The sequence below is a fragment of the Rattus rattus genome, chromosome 9 (genome assembly GCF_011064425.1).
Source record: "Rattus rattus isolate New Zealand chromosome 9, Rrattus_CSIRO_v1, whole genome shotgun sequence".
NCBI classification, from domain to species: domain Eukaryota; kingdom Metazoa; phylum Chordata; class Mammalia; order Rodentia; family Muridae; genus Rattus; species Rattus rattus.
In genome coordinates this window covers 62115314-62130834 of record NC_046162.1, presented here as the reverse complement: position 1 = coordinate 62130834, position 15521 = coordinate 62115314, and the positions used below count along the sequence as shown (strand labels likewise).

Genomic DNA, 15521 nt, shown 5'->3' with positions numbered 1-15521 from the left:
GAGAAATAGCTGCTGTTTACCTAAACCCAGCATGAAGCCACTAAACAAATTTGTTTCTTAAAAATCTCTTTAACTATTATTATTCTGGGCACCCTTCCACTTGTGGGACAGATTAATAACTCCACTGCAAGTTGAGTAAGGGGGCTATGCAAGCTAACAACCTTGATTCCAGGGAGAAGGGAAAGTGCCTACTGAGTGCTGTGAAGGGAGCTCTGAAGTCTGGACCTGGTGAGCGCAGGGTCACTGCCCACAAAGGGCAGGAGCAGGCAGCTGAGCAGTGGAAGCTGAGTGGTTAATCCTCCCCGGGGCTGGGTAGGAGACAGGCGCAAGTGCTGCTGAAATGCAAGTCCCTGCAGATCTGAAAAGGGTCTAGTCCTGGACTGGAAGTCTAAGCCAGGATCCCCTCACTGTGCTGCCTGCCTCAGCACAGTCTAAACCTAAGGGAGATGCTCATGTCACTCAAGACTTACTGGCCAATGAGAGCCTTCAGGCGGACCTGTAAGTCCGAAGAGGAGGCGGGTTCTTCCGGGCGCCGGGCTGGAGGTTCCGTTTAGTAGCTGACTCCGTGTGTTGTGCCGTGAGCCCTGCTGCTGGGCGCTGGGACAAGCTCCGAAGTTGCGACATGGTGAGCACAGGGTCACTGCCAACAACGGGGAGCAGCAGGAGGCTGAGCAGCGGGAGCTGGTGCGGTGGGTCTCTCCGGGAACTGGGTGGGAACCGGCGGCCACCTGTGAGGTGCTTTGTGGTCCTAGCCGCTCGCCGGACCAACAGGTAGCCTCTGAATAACTTCACCGTGGGGCTGAGTCTGCAGAGCATTTGGAACAGTGGCTCGTGTGCAGAAATAGCCTTGGCGGGATGCCACGCTCGGACCCCGCCCCCTGGTTTCTACAAGTTCTTTCCCAGGATTTAACATGAAGGTGTCCCATCCGTTTGGAGTTAATTTTGTGGGGATGCTAAAAAGCATCTCATGTTTTGGGTAGCAGTGCACTTTAAGCTGTGATGTAAAAGAGTAGAATTGGCGATTTAAATGATTTACTAATACTTAGGAGATTAGAATTAGTATTTACTAATACTTCGTTCACACCAAGTAGAATTTACCTGAGGGAGGGCTGCCTGTAAAACACCCCACAGGTAAGCAGTGTGCTAACCAGGCCTGTTAGAGATTAAAATGCTAGGATACACGTTTGTTCACCTGGATGTCAAAAATACGGTTCCAAGCCATAACAAAGGAAACAACCCTGATTTACAACCAGCCACCAGGCCCATCCCCATGTCAGAGAGCAGGCCTCTAACAAACTACTAGATGAGGCCTTACAGGATCACAGTAACATCAAGGCCCGGTGTGCCCTAAAGGTTCAGTTTTCTTCCTGAGAACAGCATAGTTCTGCCACAAGGGCAGGATGATACCTGGTTATAACCATTTGAAAAGGTAAAAAACAACAACAACAACAAAAAAAAAAAAAAAACATAAAACCAGACTTTCTTTCCCTGAGGTCCCCACGTACAGAGAAGGGCGTAGCTCCTTCTGAAACCCAGTAACTATTATTTGGCAGAGCAGTAACTCTTGGGCCTAGGCCTTGGGAGCTTTCCCGAAGGTTCTCAGGTATGGAGATAAAACAGAGCTCTTTCTCTAAAACCAAGGATATGCCTAGGAGAGCTGGGGCCAGAATCTAAGGGAGGGGTTGCATCAGATTCTGAGAACACAACTCTTCCCAGTGCATGGGGCTGTGGTTATCAGTCCCAAGGCCACTAAAGGCTTGGCCAGGAATGTTCTTGAGATACCCTGACTTCCCCTTGTGTAGCACTGTTTGATGGCTTCTGCCTTCAGACCAGAACAGGAGCAACACTTTACTGTGTGCACTGCGGGGTGAAACGGTAGGCAATGGCTACATCACAGACTAAAGTTTAAGGGAGTCAGCTGCAGGGGTCACCATTGTGAAGAAGAACCTGATTCAGGCAGGGTGGTGATTTTGTAATTTCGTGGCATGTATTAATTCATGGGTATTAGTGAAAACAGACCAGATTGGTGGGTGTATAATTTGAGGAGGTTGTGATGAGCCAATGAATATTGATTAACCAATGAGGGGACTGTCTTATGGAGATATGGACAATCTTTGTTGACACAGTTAAGTCATCTCAGAGGGTTGAGACACAGGCCTTTGGTTGTAGCCATTTCATCTGCTAGGGAATGGCCTGTTCTTTTTACACTCAGTATATCTATACTTTCCTTTTTCAGTCAATTGTCGCTATTGCTTTTTAATTTTCATTTTCTTAATGCATCACTGTTCCAATCTCTTGTTTCTTTTCTGCAATGACTCCAGGTCATTTAGAATTTTATTCCTTTTTCTCAAGTGTTTTATTTGTTTCTACTTAGAGCAATCTCTTCTGTAGCTCAGGCTTGCCTCATGCTATGTAGTTAAGACTTGTTTTCAACACCTAATCCTGCCTCCCCTGTCCAGGGCCTGGAAGACAGTCCTGCAGTTCCTCTGGGCTGGGCCCTGACCAATCAGTGAGGAGGAAGAGAGACCAGAAAATAAGTGTCTTCCTGACTCCCTGACATTTACAGGAGAATTAGAAATAAAGAGGGACCAGTGTAAAAGAATTGAGTTCATTGTCCACCTTTGAAGCTGTTGTACTCACAGCATGGAAGGGACAGGCCAGGCCAGGAAGGAAGGAAGGTGAGAGCTTTCCTGCTGTGAAAGTAGTTGGCATTAGCAGTGGGTAGTCAGGTAATCAATTTTAGATGAGCAATAAAAGTCCAAAATGGCCATTTTCTTTTTTTTTTTAAGGTTTATTTATTTTATTTATATGAGTACACTGAGTACATTGTAGCTGTCCTCAGACACACCAGAAGAGGGCATCAGATCTCATTACAGATGGTTGTGAGCCACCGTGTGGTTGCTGGGAATTGAACTCAGGACCTCTGGAAGAGCAGTCAGTGCTCTTAACCACTGAGCCATCTCTCCAGCCCCAAAATGGCCATTTTCATAGAGCAGGACAATCAAGTATCTAAGTAAGGATCTGAATTTATTTCCAGAAACCATATTATTGTAGTTACACTAGTTCAACCAACACAGAAGATCCTGACAAACTGGCATGGCTGTACCTAACAGAAATGCTATTTTTCCTGTCTGAAGGTGCACAGCCTGAGAGGAAAGGTGTGTGTGTACTTGGTGTGCTCTAGTACACATGTCTAATCCCTGGAGAATATTGGAACATAGAGCCTGGTTCAACTTTTCAAAAAAGTCTTTGATTATAATTAAATCTTTTCAAACTTCTCTTTTCTCTGAATGTTTAACAAATCCGAGTGGACCTGGCTGTCAGGTTCTCCCAAGCATCCCTCAGTCCCTACCTGTCACAGGTATGGCTGGTATATCCGCCCTCTAGTTTAGGGATTGTGCTGCCCTTGTCTCGGCGGCCCTTCCTTAAGTAATTTGGTTACCTGGTCTTTTTCATCTATCATTTACCCTCCTGACCTCTTAGCCTGGCTCCCCCATCCCTTCCACTGTCTCCTGACATGGCTGTGGGTCACGTCCACCGTGGACTCTCCCAGATGTCCCTGCCCCTCACTATGCTCTCCCTTTTATCTATAATAAACTTTCCATTCCACTGTACCTAGGGGCAGCCATGTTCTTTCCAAATTTTTTTTTTATTTACCTCCCAGTTTCTGTTTCTTGATTTTAAATTCATAGCCACCTTTTGCTTCAGTTGTTACTGTTTGAGTTTGAAGTTTGGGTGCAGCACTTCCCAGCTGTGAAGCAAAGGTTATGGCCGCACTGGACATTGAGTGTGTAATGGGATGTGCACACCAAGGACCCTGTGCCTTCAAAGATGAGCAGGTGACCTGGGAGGGTAGAAGATTCTGTCTGCCTGTAGGGTGGGGTGGAAGAGCTGTGCTGAGTCATTTAATCTCTACTCCTCCAGTAGGGGAGCTGCTCCTGCCCCGTGGCCAGGCTAGCAATCAGGAGAGCACCTGGAGGAGGGACCTTGCAGGTTCTTAGTCTCCTCTGATGCAGTTCATCAGAGAGCTGTGAGGGAGCCCACATGCCGCACCACAGTGATTGTGGCAGCCATCAGGAAGAACAGGTTGGCTAAGCTGTCAGGGTCCAATCTGATGGGACTGACGTTGACTGTGAACCAGACTGTGGTGCAGTTGGTACATGTGGTGGCCTGGGCAGAGGGCCTTGGCCTCTGAGCCGGCCTGGGTGTGGATTCCCTGTGGGGGAGGAGGCTCTGCAGCTCTGGCCATAGGAAGCTGTTGCTTATAACATCACTGCCCAGTGTGCACACACAAGCACTGCTTTTGGTGTGCAGTGGGAATACAGATTTCAGAAACCAAAGGTCTGGTTTCTAGAAGTTTTGAACATTGCATTTTCACATTTAGATCTGTGTGATAAATTGTATAAATCATTTTGAAACTGGTAGGAAGGAGGTGATGGGGATCATCCTTCAGCAATATTTGATTAAAATCCTTTAACATTTCCACTACCACTGGCTGCAATGAATGGTGTGATTCAGGGAAGTTCAGGGTACGAACTGAGTTTCTGATATGCAGAGGTTTCTCAGGTGTGCGTGGCGGTGTGCAGGTGGGTATGGCAGATCCCACATCATGTGGTGTAATCCACGTGTCAGGAAACAGAAATTGAATTATCCCTCAACATTGTTTTCTGTGTGGGCTCAGTGTGACTGGGTTGGGTGAGATCACAGGAGGCATGGGGAGCTGCACAGACAGAGCAGCTGATCACCTCCATACAGAGAGAGCTTTAGAGCCTGGGGCCTTTGTTGAAGAGAGATCAGTAGTAGCTAGAGGGTTGGAAAGTAACAGTTTAGGGGTCACTGAGTGAGTTGAGTGGGAGATGTGAAGTTTGTGTTTATTTAATTTTCACTTTTTGTTTTGTCAGTTAAGGATTGTATATTGGAATGCAAAATATTCTCTAACAACAGTAAGTTGGGATTTTCCAGATAGCAAAATTGGTTAAAAGCACATTGTACCGTTACAGTTGGTGTAAAATTACACATATTTAATGTGTATATTCTGATACATTTGGACATAATACCTATACCCAAGCAACTCCATTGTACAGAGTTCTCATAAAAATGGCAGAGTTGACATGGATCCCAGCAATCTCCGTATATTTTCTATGCAGTAGAAATTAGCATTGAGAAGCGTCAGAATTGTCACGTTCATTGCAGTTGTATTCATAGTGGTGGAAATATGAAAATCACCTCAGTGCTCATTTGTTGAGAACAAGCTAGGTGCCTCAGGCGGACACTGAGCTAAAGGAATGGAGACAATAGCAGTGGTTAAAGGATCATGCACTTGTAAAGACGTTCACAGTCAGTGCTGTATTGGTGATAAAACTGTGTGATCACAGCATAAGCAGTGTCAACCACTTCTGTCTCCCGTCTGATTTTAATCTTTACTGCACTCTTATTGTCAGATGATGTGAGAGCTGCAGCCAATTATCTACACTGCACATAGCCATAGAAAATGCAGGGCGGAAAGCACGGAATCTGGCTGAGTCAGTCACCTTCAAAGGGTTTTTCTAATGTTCTTTTAGAACGTTACGTGGAGAAGAGAAATGAAATATCAAGCTTTCTGTAGCAAGAGTTGTTATAGATGAGAAGCAAATGTGCTATTATGGTACACTGTAAAAATGCAGAAAGTGGCTTCACTTGGATGGCATGAGAGCTTTCTCTGCCAATGAGTCCTGCTGCACGAGGAAGCAAAAGTGAGGTTAAGAAGCAGATTGGCTGTTTTGTTTGAGTTTAAATACTAACGATAAATTACAGTTGAACAAACATGTAAAAGTCTTAGATAACTGACTCACCTCTTTGTTTTCTCTGGCTTAAATAACCAATCTCAGATAGTAATACTTTTATTTTTGCTTTGAAGAATGTGTTTTAACATTTTTGTGCACCACTTTGTTTAATGTATTGATTCTGCATAACATCGAATATTTATCTTTATTATTTGAATAGTTATTCTAACATTAGTTTTTCTTGAAATGAAATAAGAGTATTCCTTTAGAATGGGATGAGCAGAAAGGTCTGTAATTCCATAGTCCAAATGAGCGAAAGTTAACACAAGAAATTGACTGCTTTTGTTTCCTGCCTGATACATATTTCACATTGCTGAGAGGAAAATTTCTGATTTCACAGATCTAGGGTGGGCCCAAGAATAAGGTGAACTCCTGTGTTGAAGGTATTTGACCAGATTGTGAACCCTGAGATTGTGTTGTTTACTAGGAAAAATGTGTCTAGTTGTGATGTAATTCAACCCATAGCACACACCTTTGATCCCTCTGGCTGGAATACAGACCCACCCTTAGTACACAACTGTAAACCCAAGCACTGAAGGTAAAGTTAGTTTTAGAAGGAAGCACCTGTGTTTGAAAGTGATGCTTAATGAATTAGAGAAAGATGTGACAGAATAGGATAAGCCCAGCTCTAGAGAAGACAGGAGAGAGGCAGCATAGGAGGAAGGTGCAGAGGGTGAGAGCAGGAGGCAGTTTTACCCGGACAGTTTTACAAAAAAAGGTTAAAGAGAGAACAAGCCAGAGAATGAGGAGTCAGAAGGTTAAAGCAGAAAACTATAGAGTTAGTATTCAGAGCGATTCAATCAGAAGTGAAAGAAGTCCGTTTGAATAACGTGGAGAGTTTAGAGCCAGAACAGCCAGCCAGAGTTCAGAAAGAAAGGGTGAGTTTATTTAGGAGTTAAGTCTCAGAGGCTGAAAACATTCTAGACCTAGATAAGATTGCACAGAGCCTAGAAGCTTCCAGGACTAGGCCTAGGTTAGCAGATGAAAAGTAAGCCCCTGAGATTACAGTTACATCAGGCAAATAAAAGATACTTTTACACTCCGGTGTGATGGTCACCCTCCACACAGACAGCGGGAGAACTGTGTCTGTCAGATTCATGCTGTCTCTCCTGTCTTCACCATTTCACTTTTCTTTGTTCATTACTGCTTCCCTTCTTTGCATTTTCTTTTAAGCAATATTGAATTGATGTTTTAATTGAAGACAGATTCTTCTCTCATACAGTATATCCTGACCACTGTTTCCCCTCCCTCCAATCCTCCCAGCTACCTCCCACCTCTCCTGTCCTCCTCTCCCCTAGATCCACCCCACATCCCCATTTCCTCTTCAGAGAGCAGCAGACCTCCAAGAGAGGACAGCCAAACAGGACAAAACAAGATAGAAAAAGACAAGGTGAAAGCCTTCATATTGAGGCTGGACAAGGCAAACCAATAAGAGAAAAAGAGTCCCAGGATCAAGCAAAAGAGTCAGAGCTGTTCCCACTGTTAGGAGACCACAAAAACACCAAGCTGACAGCCATAGCATCAGCAGAGGACCCGGCACATGGCACAGACCCATGCTGGCCCCATGCTTGCCATTTAAGTCTCTGTAAGGTTCCTGGAAATCCAGACAGTGTTACTCATGTGTCCTCTTCATGTCCTGGGCCTCAAGTTAAACCAAACATGGGTTGGCCACTCAAACAAGTTTGTCCCATCATGCCCCAGCACATCTTGCATGAAGAACCAATTTTCGGTAGAGGGTTTTTGTAGCTGGATTGGTGTCCAGGTTTCTCTTTCTGTAGCCTTCTCTGTCGAGTACCTTCTCTCCTCCAAGAGACTAGGACGTAGGGTGAAGCTTGACCTCACGTTCAGTGGGGCTGTGTAGAATTTGTCCTCAGCGATGGGGCCCTGCTGTCAGTTTTCAAAGAGCCAAGTTTTGTCCTAGCATCTTCATGGGTTGTTTAGGGATCTTCAAGGGACCACCTTGGCCAACAGCTCAACTGAATGTCACCCATTCTGAACATTGAAGCCCTGCCTGGTGTCAAAGGATGGTCAGTTCAGCCTCTGTATCCTCCATTATGAGTCCTGGTTAGGGTCACCCTCATGGATTCTGGGAAGTTGCCATTACACTGGGTTTCTATACTCCTAAATAACCCCTAATTCCAGCTCTTTCTCCCTGCAGTGTGCTCTCTCCCTTCATCCCACCCCCACCCCCACCTGATCCCTCCCACTCCTGTTCCCATCAAACCCCAGGCTACTCACAGAAACTATTCTATTTCCCCTTTCGAGGGAGATCCATGCTTCCCCTCCCCATAGCCCTCCTCTTTACCTAACCTCTCTAGGTTTGTGAGTGTAGCTTGATTAGATTTACCTAATAGATAATATCCACTTATAAGTGAACGCATACCATATCTGTCATTCTGGGTCCGGGTTGTGTCACTTAGGGTGATTTTTTTTTTCTAGTTGTATTCACTTGCCTGTAAATTCATGATGTCATTAAAAAAAAAACAAAACGGGTTGGGGATTTAGCTCAGTGCTAGGCAAGCGCAAGGCCCTGGGTTCGGTCCACATCTACAAAAAAAAAACAGAAAAAAAAAAAAAAAAAAAAAAGAAAAACACAAAACAAAAAAACAGTGGAGTGATATGTAAATGTGCCAGATTTTGTTTATCCATTCTTCAATTGAAGAATGTCTAGCTTGTTTCCAGTTTCTGACTAGTATGACTATGCTGTGACCACAGTTGAGCGAGTGTCTTATAGTAGGATGGAGCACCTTTTGGATAGATGCCAAAGATTGGTATAGCTGGGAATTGAGGTCTAAGTTTCCTGAGGAAGTGTTGATTTCCATAGTGGTTATAGTAGTTTGCACTCCCACAGGCACTGGAGCATTGTTCCCCTTTCTTGTATCCTGGCCAACATGAGCTGCACGTGTATTATTGATCTTAGCCATTCTGACACATGTAGGATGGATTCTCAAAGTATTTTATTGGCATTTCCCTAATGACTAAAATGAAGATTTCTTTAGGTCTTTCTCAGCCATTTGAGATTCTTCTGTTCAGAATTCTCTGTTTACATATATACCCCACTTTTTAGTTGGATTTTTTTGCTTTGGAACATCTATTTCCTTGAGGTCTTTATATATTTTGCATATTAGGCCTCTATACAATGTGGATTTGGTAAGAAAATAAAAATAAAAAGTAAATCTTAAGCTGCCACTCCTTATGCTGCCTTTGTCCAATTGACTGGCTTTGTGCCACTTCCAATCCTTTTCTGACAAAGAGGAGAAAAGAGTGCACAGAGGAGTATTTAAAAGTCTTATACGTCTATCTTTCTGTCTCCTTTTATCAATGGTGCCATCTATGGTGTGTGATTTTTATTCATTATAATCTTATATTATTGTTTCCCTGGGAAACAGACCTTCACCTGTTTTGTGGTTTGTTTTTTTGTTTTTGTTTTTTTTTGTTTGTTTGTTTGTTTGTTTTGTTTTGGGTTTTGGTTTGGTTTGTTTCTTTTTCTTCTGAACACTTACTATATTGTGTTATGAGTTTCTTGGGTTTTTGATAGTTTGGGGACTTTCTGTGGAGAAACAGTTTCAGTTTCCTCTTCCTGATCCTGAAGGCCTCTCCTCATTCCTTGGCAAATCTGTGCTTTCCAGTTCTTGCCATCACCAATGTTTGGGGCTTTGCTACTGAAGTGATTGATGTGGGTAACACATTGGATTTGGGTTTTAAAACTTTCTCACATCTTATTGTCTGTGTGGCCTAATTAGCTTCAGTCATGAACATTTTAGAGCCCACAGTCATCTGAGGGAACCTCACTTGGGGGCATGGCCCTCATCAAAATGGCTGGCTGCTGTGTCAGAGAGAGATTGTGTGGGGTGATGATTGATGTGGGAAGGCTCTTCCACTGAGGGTGGCAGGATCCCTAAGCAAGTGGGCCTGGGCTGGGTAAGAAAGCTGGCTGAGCGTGAGACAGGGACCAAGCAAGGGGTCAAGGCGGGACACAGTGTTTGTCCATGGTTTTTGCCTTCATTTTATTGAAGCTCGAGTTTTGATCCTAAGCTCCCAAAGTGATGGGCTGTGATCTGACAGGACCCAACAAGTGAACCTGTTCATTACCTGAGATGCCTTTCCTGAGAGGATTCAATCACAGCAGCAACAGAGTAGCGAGCTAGAACAAAAAGACAACAAAAGAAGGTACACAACAAATGATTTTGTTGCTGGACAGAACCTGGGAATGTTCTCTTTTGGAGGAATGTGGAAAATATCAGGACTTGAGATGGCAAACAGCATAGAAAGCTGTAGTCGGAGCCTAATCAGCTTTGTAGCACCTGGAAGGTTGGAGCATTGCCAGTAATGCAGACAGAAGTTCAAGTCATAGGATTTCAGTCAAAGATAGACGCCATGAAAAATTTAGCTAGAGGTCATTTGTGTGGTATTTTGACTCCAAATTTTTCTTATTCTGCCCATTCCCTGGGAAATTAAGGCAGATAGAATTAAAACATAATAAATCCAACTTAATTCTTTCTTTCTTTCTTTTTTTTTTTTTTTTTTTCCGGAGCTGGGGACCGAACCCAGGGCCTTGCGCTTGCTAGGCAAGCGCTCTACCACTGAGCTAAATCCCCAACCCAACTCAATTCTTAGACTGAATATTGAATATCTTGGATGAGTATTACCAGTGACTCCTTCAGGATTATAGTGAAAAAACAAACAAACAAACAAAAAAAACAGAAACAAGTGGGCAGAAATAAATGCAAAGTCTGTTTTGTAGAAAAAAACAGCTCTGGGTAGTTTTACATGGCAGCCAAAGCTGAAGCAGATCCCTAAATTTTCAAAGAGATTATCACCATGAAAGGGAAGGCCCTTGCTCAGGATTGGAAGCCTAAGAAGATGCCTTAAGGGAACCACTCCCTCCTGCTAAGCCTAGGATCAACCTTTACATTGCTAATATTTTCATCTGTCCGTCTATAGCTATTTAAACATGGATCCCCTTTTAATAAAATCTCATTAATGTTAGTTTCAACTGGGGCACTTCAGGATTCTGGAAGATGAATACAGAACTGGAATGAATGTACAATTCTTTGAGGGAACTTCAGTAAAAACCTCAGTTCTTTTTTCTTTCTTGTTTGTTTGATTTTTACAGGGGAGATAGGGTCTTGAAATGTACCTCTGTTTGTCCTGGATACACAGGCCACCATCCAACTCAATGCAATACACCTGCCTCTGCCTCCTGAATGCTAGGATTAAAGGTGGAAACACACACACACACACACTGTCTCTGTCTGTCTGTCTGTGTATCTCTCTCTCTCTCTCTCTCTCTCTCTCTCTCTCTCTCTCTCTCTCTCTCTCTCTCAGCATTTCTCCTGCAAGGCTATATATCCTACTCAAAGAGTGAAGCAATGATAGAGGTGAACATCGTTATTCAGTTTACTTCTGAGATGACTTATATTAACACCTCTAGGTCAAGAAATAAGTGGAGGAACTAGCAGAATTATATGAATATATTGTAATGAAGTATACGTTTACAGTGTTGTTGGGTCTATGGTTTCTGTTATACACATGTATGGGATGTTTTAGAGTGCAGTAACCTATGATGATGTGCATGTAAGCTTCACTCGAGAAGAATGGGCTTTGCTGGATCCTTCACAGAAGAGTCTCTACAAAGATGTGATGGTGGAGACCTACAGCAACCTCACTGCTATAGGTAAGACACTGCGTTTTCTTTCAGTTTTTCAAATAAGAGAACAACTGTTTGTTACTGCGTTCTTCTGTAATTTCAATTGAGAACGAGGAAGAATGAGGTGAATAAGTCAGGTTCAGTGAAGATAGTAAGTTACATTTTCCCAATTTACAACAATAATTCATACCTTTTCTGGTACTGTATTTTAGGCTATAACTGGGAAGACCATAATATTGAAGAACATTGTCAAAGTTCTAGAAGACATGCAAGGTAATTTTCATGTGTAAGTTGGTACGAATATGCTTCTGAAGAATTTTTAATGTGTCCTGGACATTTTAAAGGAAAACAGCAGTGTATGTAACACTTCTTTAAGTATGTTGATGATTATTAAATTCTCAAAAATCCATGAACCTCAGTGTCAGGTGTCTGATTTGTGTTTGCAAGGCATTCCTCTGAGAAAAAAGACAAGGAAACAATGCCTCATCAGAAATTACCATTTACTAGCCACATTGCAGCTGCCCTGTAGACCTGACAAACTATTTAGACTACAATACTCACATATTGCAAAACATGTAAACATTGAACAGGTGCATATGTCCAAAACCCTCTAATAAGGAAATATTCCATCGTAAAGTTGGTGTTGCTCATATACCTGTAGTAACACTGCTAAGGTTAGTGAGAGGGGCAGTGTATGAGAGTCAAGAATGTTGTTAGGGAGAAACCTTAATCCCCATACCATATATCTTTGAAGAAAATGTCAAACTGTGTGAATGCAATGTGGAAATCTTCATTTCTTATCCTTCTTTTAATAAGTATATCATGCGTCCCACTGGATGCAAGCCATGTGAGCACAGGCTATTGAAAGAAGCAGTGTACCTCTCTCTCTCCCAGAACTATTAGAAGATATTCCCCATTTGAGTAGACTTCCTCAGTCTGATACAAGCTAATAATTAGTTTTCCATTTTCAATGGGAATATATCCACAAACTGGCACTGAAGAAAATTCCTGAGTACTAGGAATGTGGAAAATTTTCTCTGGCCAGTTTCCATTGTAAATTCTATATGCAAATGCAGTGTATTTTGCACGATAGAATAATAAGAAATTTATTAATGCACTCTGTGTGGTAAACCCCTGAGTTCTTTCAGTTCTCTTCAGATATGTGAAAGACCTCATAGAGAAAAAGGACACTACAGATGTGAGCCATGTAATAAACGCTCTTACCATTACAGGTGTCTTCAAAGAAGCAAAGCAACCCATAATGAGGGGGGAACCATGAGTGTAAACAGAGTGATAAAACCTTAAGATCTGATTCCTCTTCACAACTAGGCTGAATTGTAGAATTAATTTCTATAGATAAAAAGATTCATCAGTATAATGAATGTGGTAAAGCTTTGACTTGTTCCAATTATCTTTGCAGGCATGAAAGAAGTCCTACTGGAGAGAAACCCTGTAAAGGTATTCAATATGGTGAATCCTTTTTACACAGCAGTCTCCAAATACATAAAAGAGCACATACTGGAGAGAAGCCCTATGAATGTAATCAATGTGATAAAGCCTATTCTCGATACAGTTATCTCCGAATACATAAAAGAACACATACTGGAGAGAAACCCTATGAATGTAAGCAGTGTACTAAAGCCTTTGCATGCCATGGTCAGCTTCGAAGGCATGAAAGAATTCATACTGGAGAGAAACCTTACAAATGCAATCAATGTGATAAAGCCTTTTCACGACACAGTCATCTCCAAATACATAAAAGAACACATACTGGAGAGAAACCCTATGAATGTCATCAATGTGGTAAAGCCTTTGTATGTTCTAGTCATCTCCAAATCCATAAAAGAACACATACTGGAGAGAGACCCTATGAATGTAATCAATGTGGTAAAGCCTTTTTATGTCACAGTAGTCTCCGAATACATAAAAGAATACATACTGGAGAGAAGCCCTATGAATGTAATCAGTGTGGTAAAGCCTTTGCATCTATCAGTAGTCTTCAATACCATAAAAGAACACATAGTGGAGAGAAGCCCTATAAATGTAATCAATGTGGTAATTCCTATTCACAACCATGTATTCTTAAAAGCCATAAAAGAACACATAGTGGACAGAAACCCTATAAATGTAATCAATGTGATAAAGCCTTTGCATGTCATAGTAGTCTTCAAAGTCATGAAAGAACACATACTGGAGAGAAACTTTATGAATGTAAGCAATGTGGTAAAGCCTTTACATATCATGGCGGACTTCAAATTCATGAAAGAACACATACTGGAGAGAAGCCGTATGGATGTAATCAGTGTGATAAAGCCTTTGCATGTCACAGTAGTCTTCAAAACCATAAAAGAACACATACTGGAGAGAAACCCTATCAATGTAATCAATGTGGTAAAGCCTTTGCATATCATAATTATCTTCGAATACATAAGAGAACACATACAGGAGAGAAACCCTATGAATGTAGTCAATGTGGTAAAGCCTTTTCATGTCATAGTACTCTTCAAAATCATAAAAGAACACATACTGGAGAAAAACCCTATGAATGTAATCAATGTGGTAAAGCCTTTGCATGCTTCAGTAATCTTCAAAACCATAAAAGAACACATACAGGAGAGAAACCCTATGAATGTAATCAATGTGGTAAAGCCTTTGCATGTCACAATGCTCTTCAAAACCATAAAAGAACACATACTGGAGAAAAACCCTATGAATGTGATCAATGTGGTAAATTCTATTCAAATCTACATAATCTCAGAATACATAAAATAACACATACTGGAGAGAAACCCTACGAATGTGATCAATGTGGTAAAGCCTTCGCATATCATGGTTATCTTCAAATCCATAAAAGAACACATACTGGGGAGAAACCCTATGAATGTAATCAGTGTGGTAAAGCCTTTGCATATCATAGTAATTTCCAAAACCATAAAAGAAGACATACTGGAGAAAAGCCCTATGAATGTAATCAATGTGGTAAAGCCTTTGCCTGTCACAATAGTCTTCAAAACCATAAAAGAACACATACTGGAGAAAAACCCTATGAATGTGATCAATGTGGTAAAGCCTTTGCATATCATAATTATCTTCAAATACATAAAAAAAAGCATACTGGAGAAAAGCCCTATAAATGTAATCAGTGTAGTAAAGCCTTTGCATGTTATAGTACTCTTCAAAACCATAAAAGAACGCATACTGGAGAGAAACCCTATGAATGTAGTCAATGTGGTAAAGCCTTTTCACAACCTATTAATCTCCAAAAGCATAAAAGAAAGCATACTGGAGAAACCTTGGAAATATAATGAATGTGATAGATCCTTTTCACAATACCATAGTCTCCAAATACATGAAAAGAATGTGCTGGAGAGAAGAAGCCTTATGAATGTAATCAGTGTGGTAAATCCCTTTCATGTGCAACTTCAAAGGCAGGAAATAATTCATACTGTAAAGAGACCCAAAGATATCTCCAAAGATATAAAAGAACACATACTGGAGAGAAAACCCTGTGAATGTGATCAAAATGGTAAAGTCATATTTCAGATCAGTACTTTCCAAATTCATAGACGAATATATGCTGGAGAAAAACTCTGTGAATGTTACCACTGAAGTCAAGCCTTTTCATTACCAAGTAATCTCCAAATATATAAAAGAACTCATGGAAAGGGACCATATGTATGTAACCTATGTGGTGATGCCTTTGCCAGTCACAGTGATCTTCAACGGTGGTGGTTTGGATGTGCTTGACCAATGGGAAAGTGGCACTACTAGAAGATGTGGCCTTATTTGAGGAGTTGTGTCATTGTGGGGTTGGGCTTTATGGCTCTTCAGCACTGGACACTGCCATGCTTCCCTCCTTGATGATAATGGACTGAACCTTTGAATTTGTGAGGCATCCTCAATTAAAAGTTGTCTTTTATAAGAGTTGCCTTGGTTGTGGTGTCTTTTCACAGCAATAAACCCCAAATTCAGACTGAAGGCATGAAAGAAATCACACTGGAGAGAAGCCCTATGAATGTATTGAATATGATAAGACCTTTGCACATTTC

The 15521-nt window shown here is 41.8% G+C and overlaps 1 protein-coding gene across 2 annotated transcripts; it reads left to right on the top strand.

Annotated features, from left to right (window-relative positions):
- The first annotated feature begins 558 nt into the window (after positions 1–558).
- On the top strand, positions 559–15127 carry LOC116909596 (zinc finger protein 431-like). 2 transcript variants are annotated; one of them, XM_032913218.1, is made up of 4 exons: positions 559–625; positions 11405–11499; positions 11685–11745; positions 12893–15127. In XM_032913218.1, exons 2-4 carry the CDS (start codon positions 11466–11468, stop codon positions 14775–14777), a joined length of 1980 nt encoding a protein of 659 aa, XP_032769109.1. In that variant the 5' UTR covers positions 559–625; positions 11405–11465; the 3' UTR covers positions 14778–15127. The 2 variants fall into 2 exon arrangements, with proteins under 2 accessions (XP_032769109.1, XP_032769110.1); XM_032913219.1 differs by lacking the exon at positions 12893–15127 and having other exon boundaries at positions 565–625; positions 11373–11499; positions 11685–11749.
- The last annotated feature ends 394 nt before the right edge of the window (positions 15128–15521 follow it).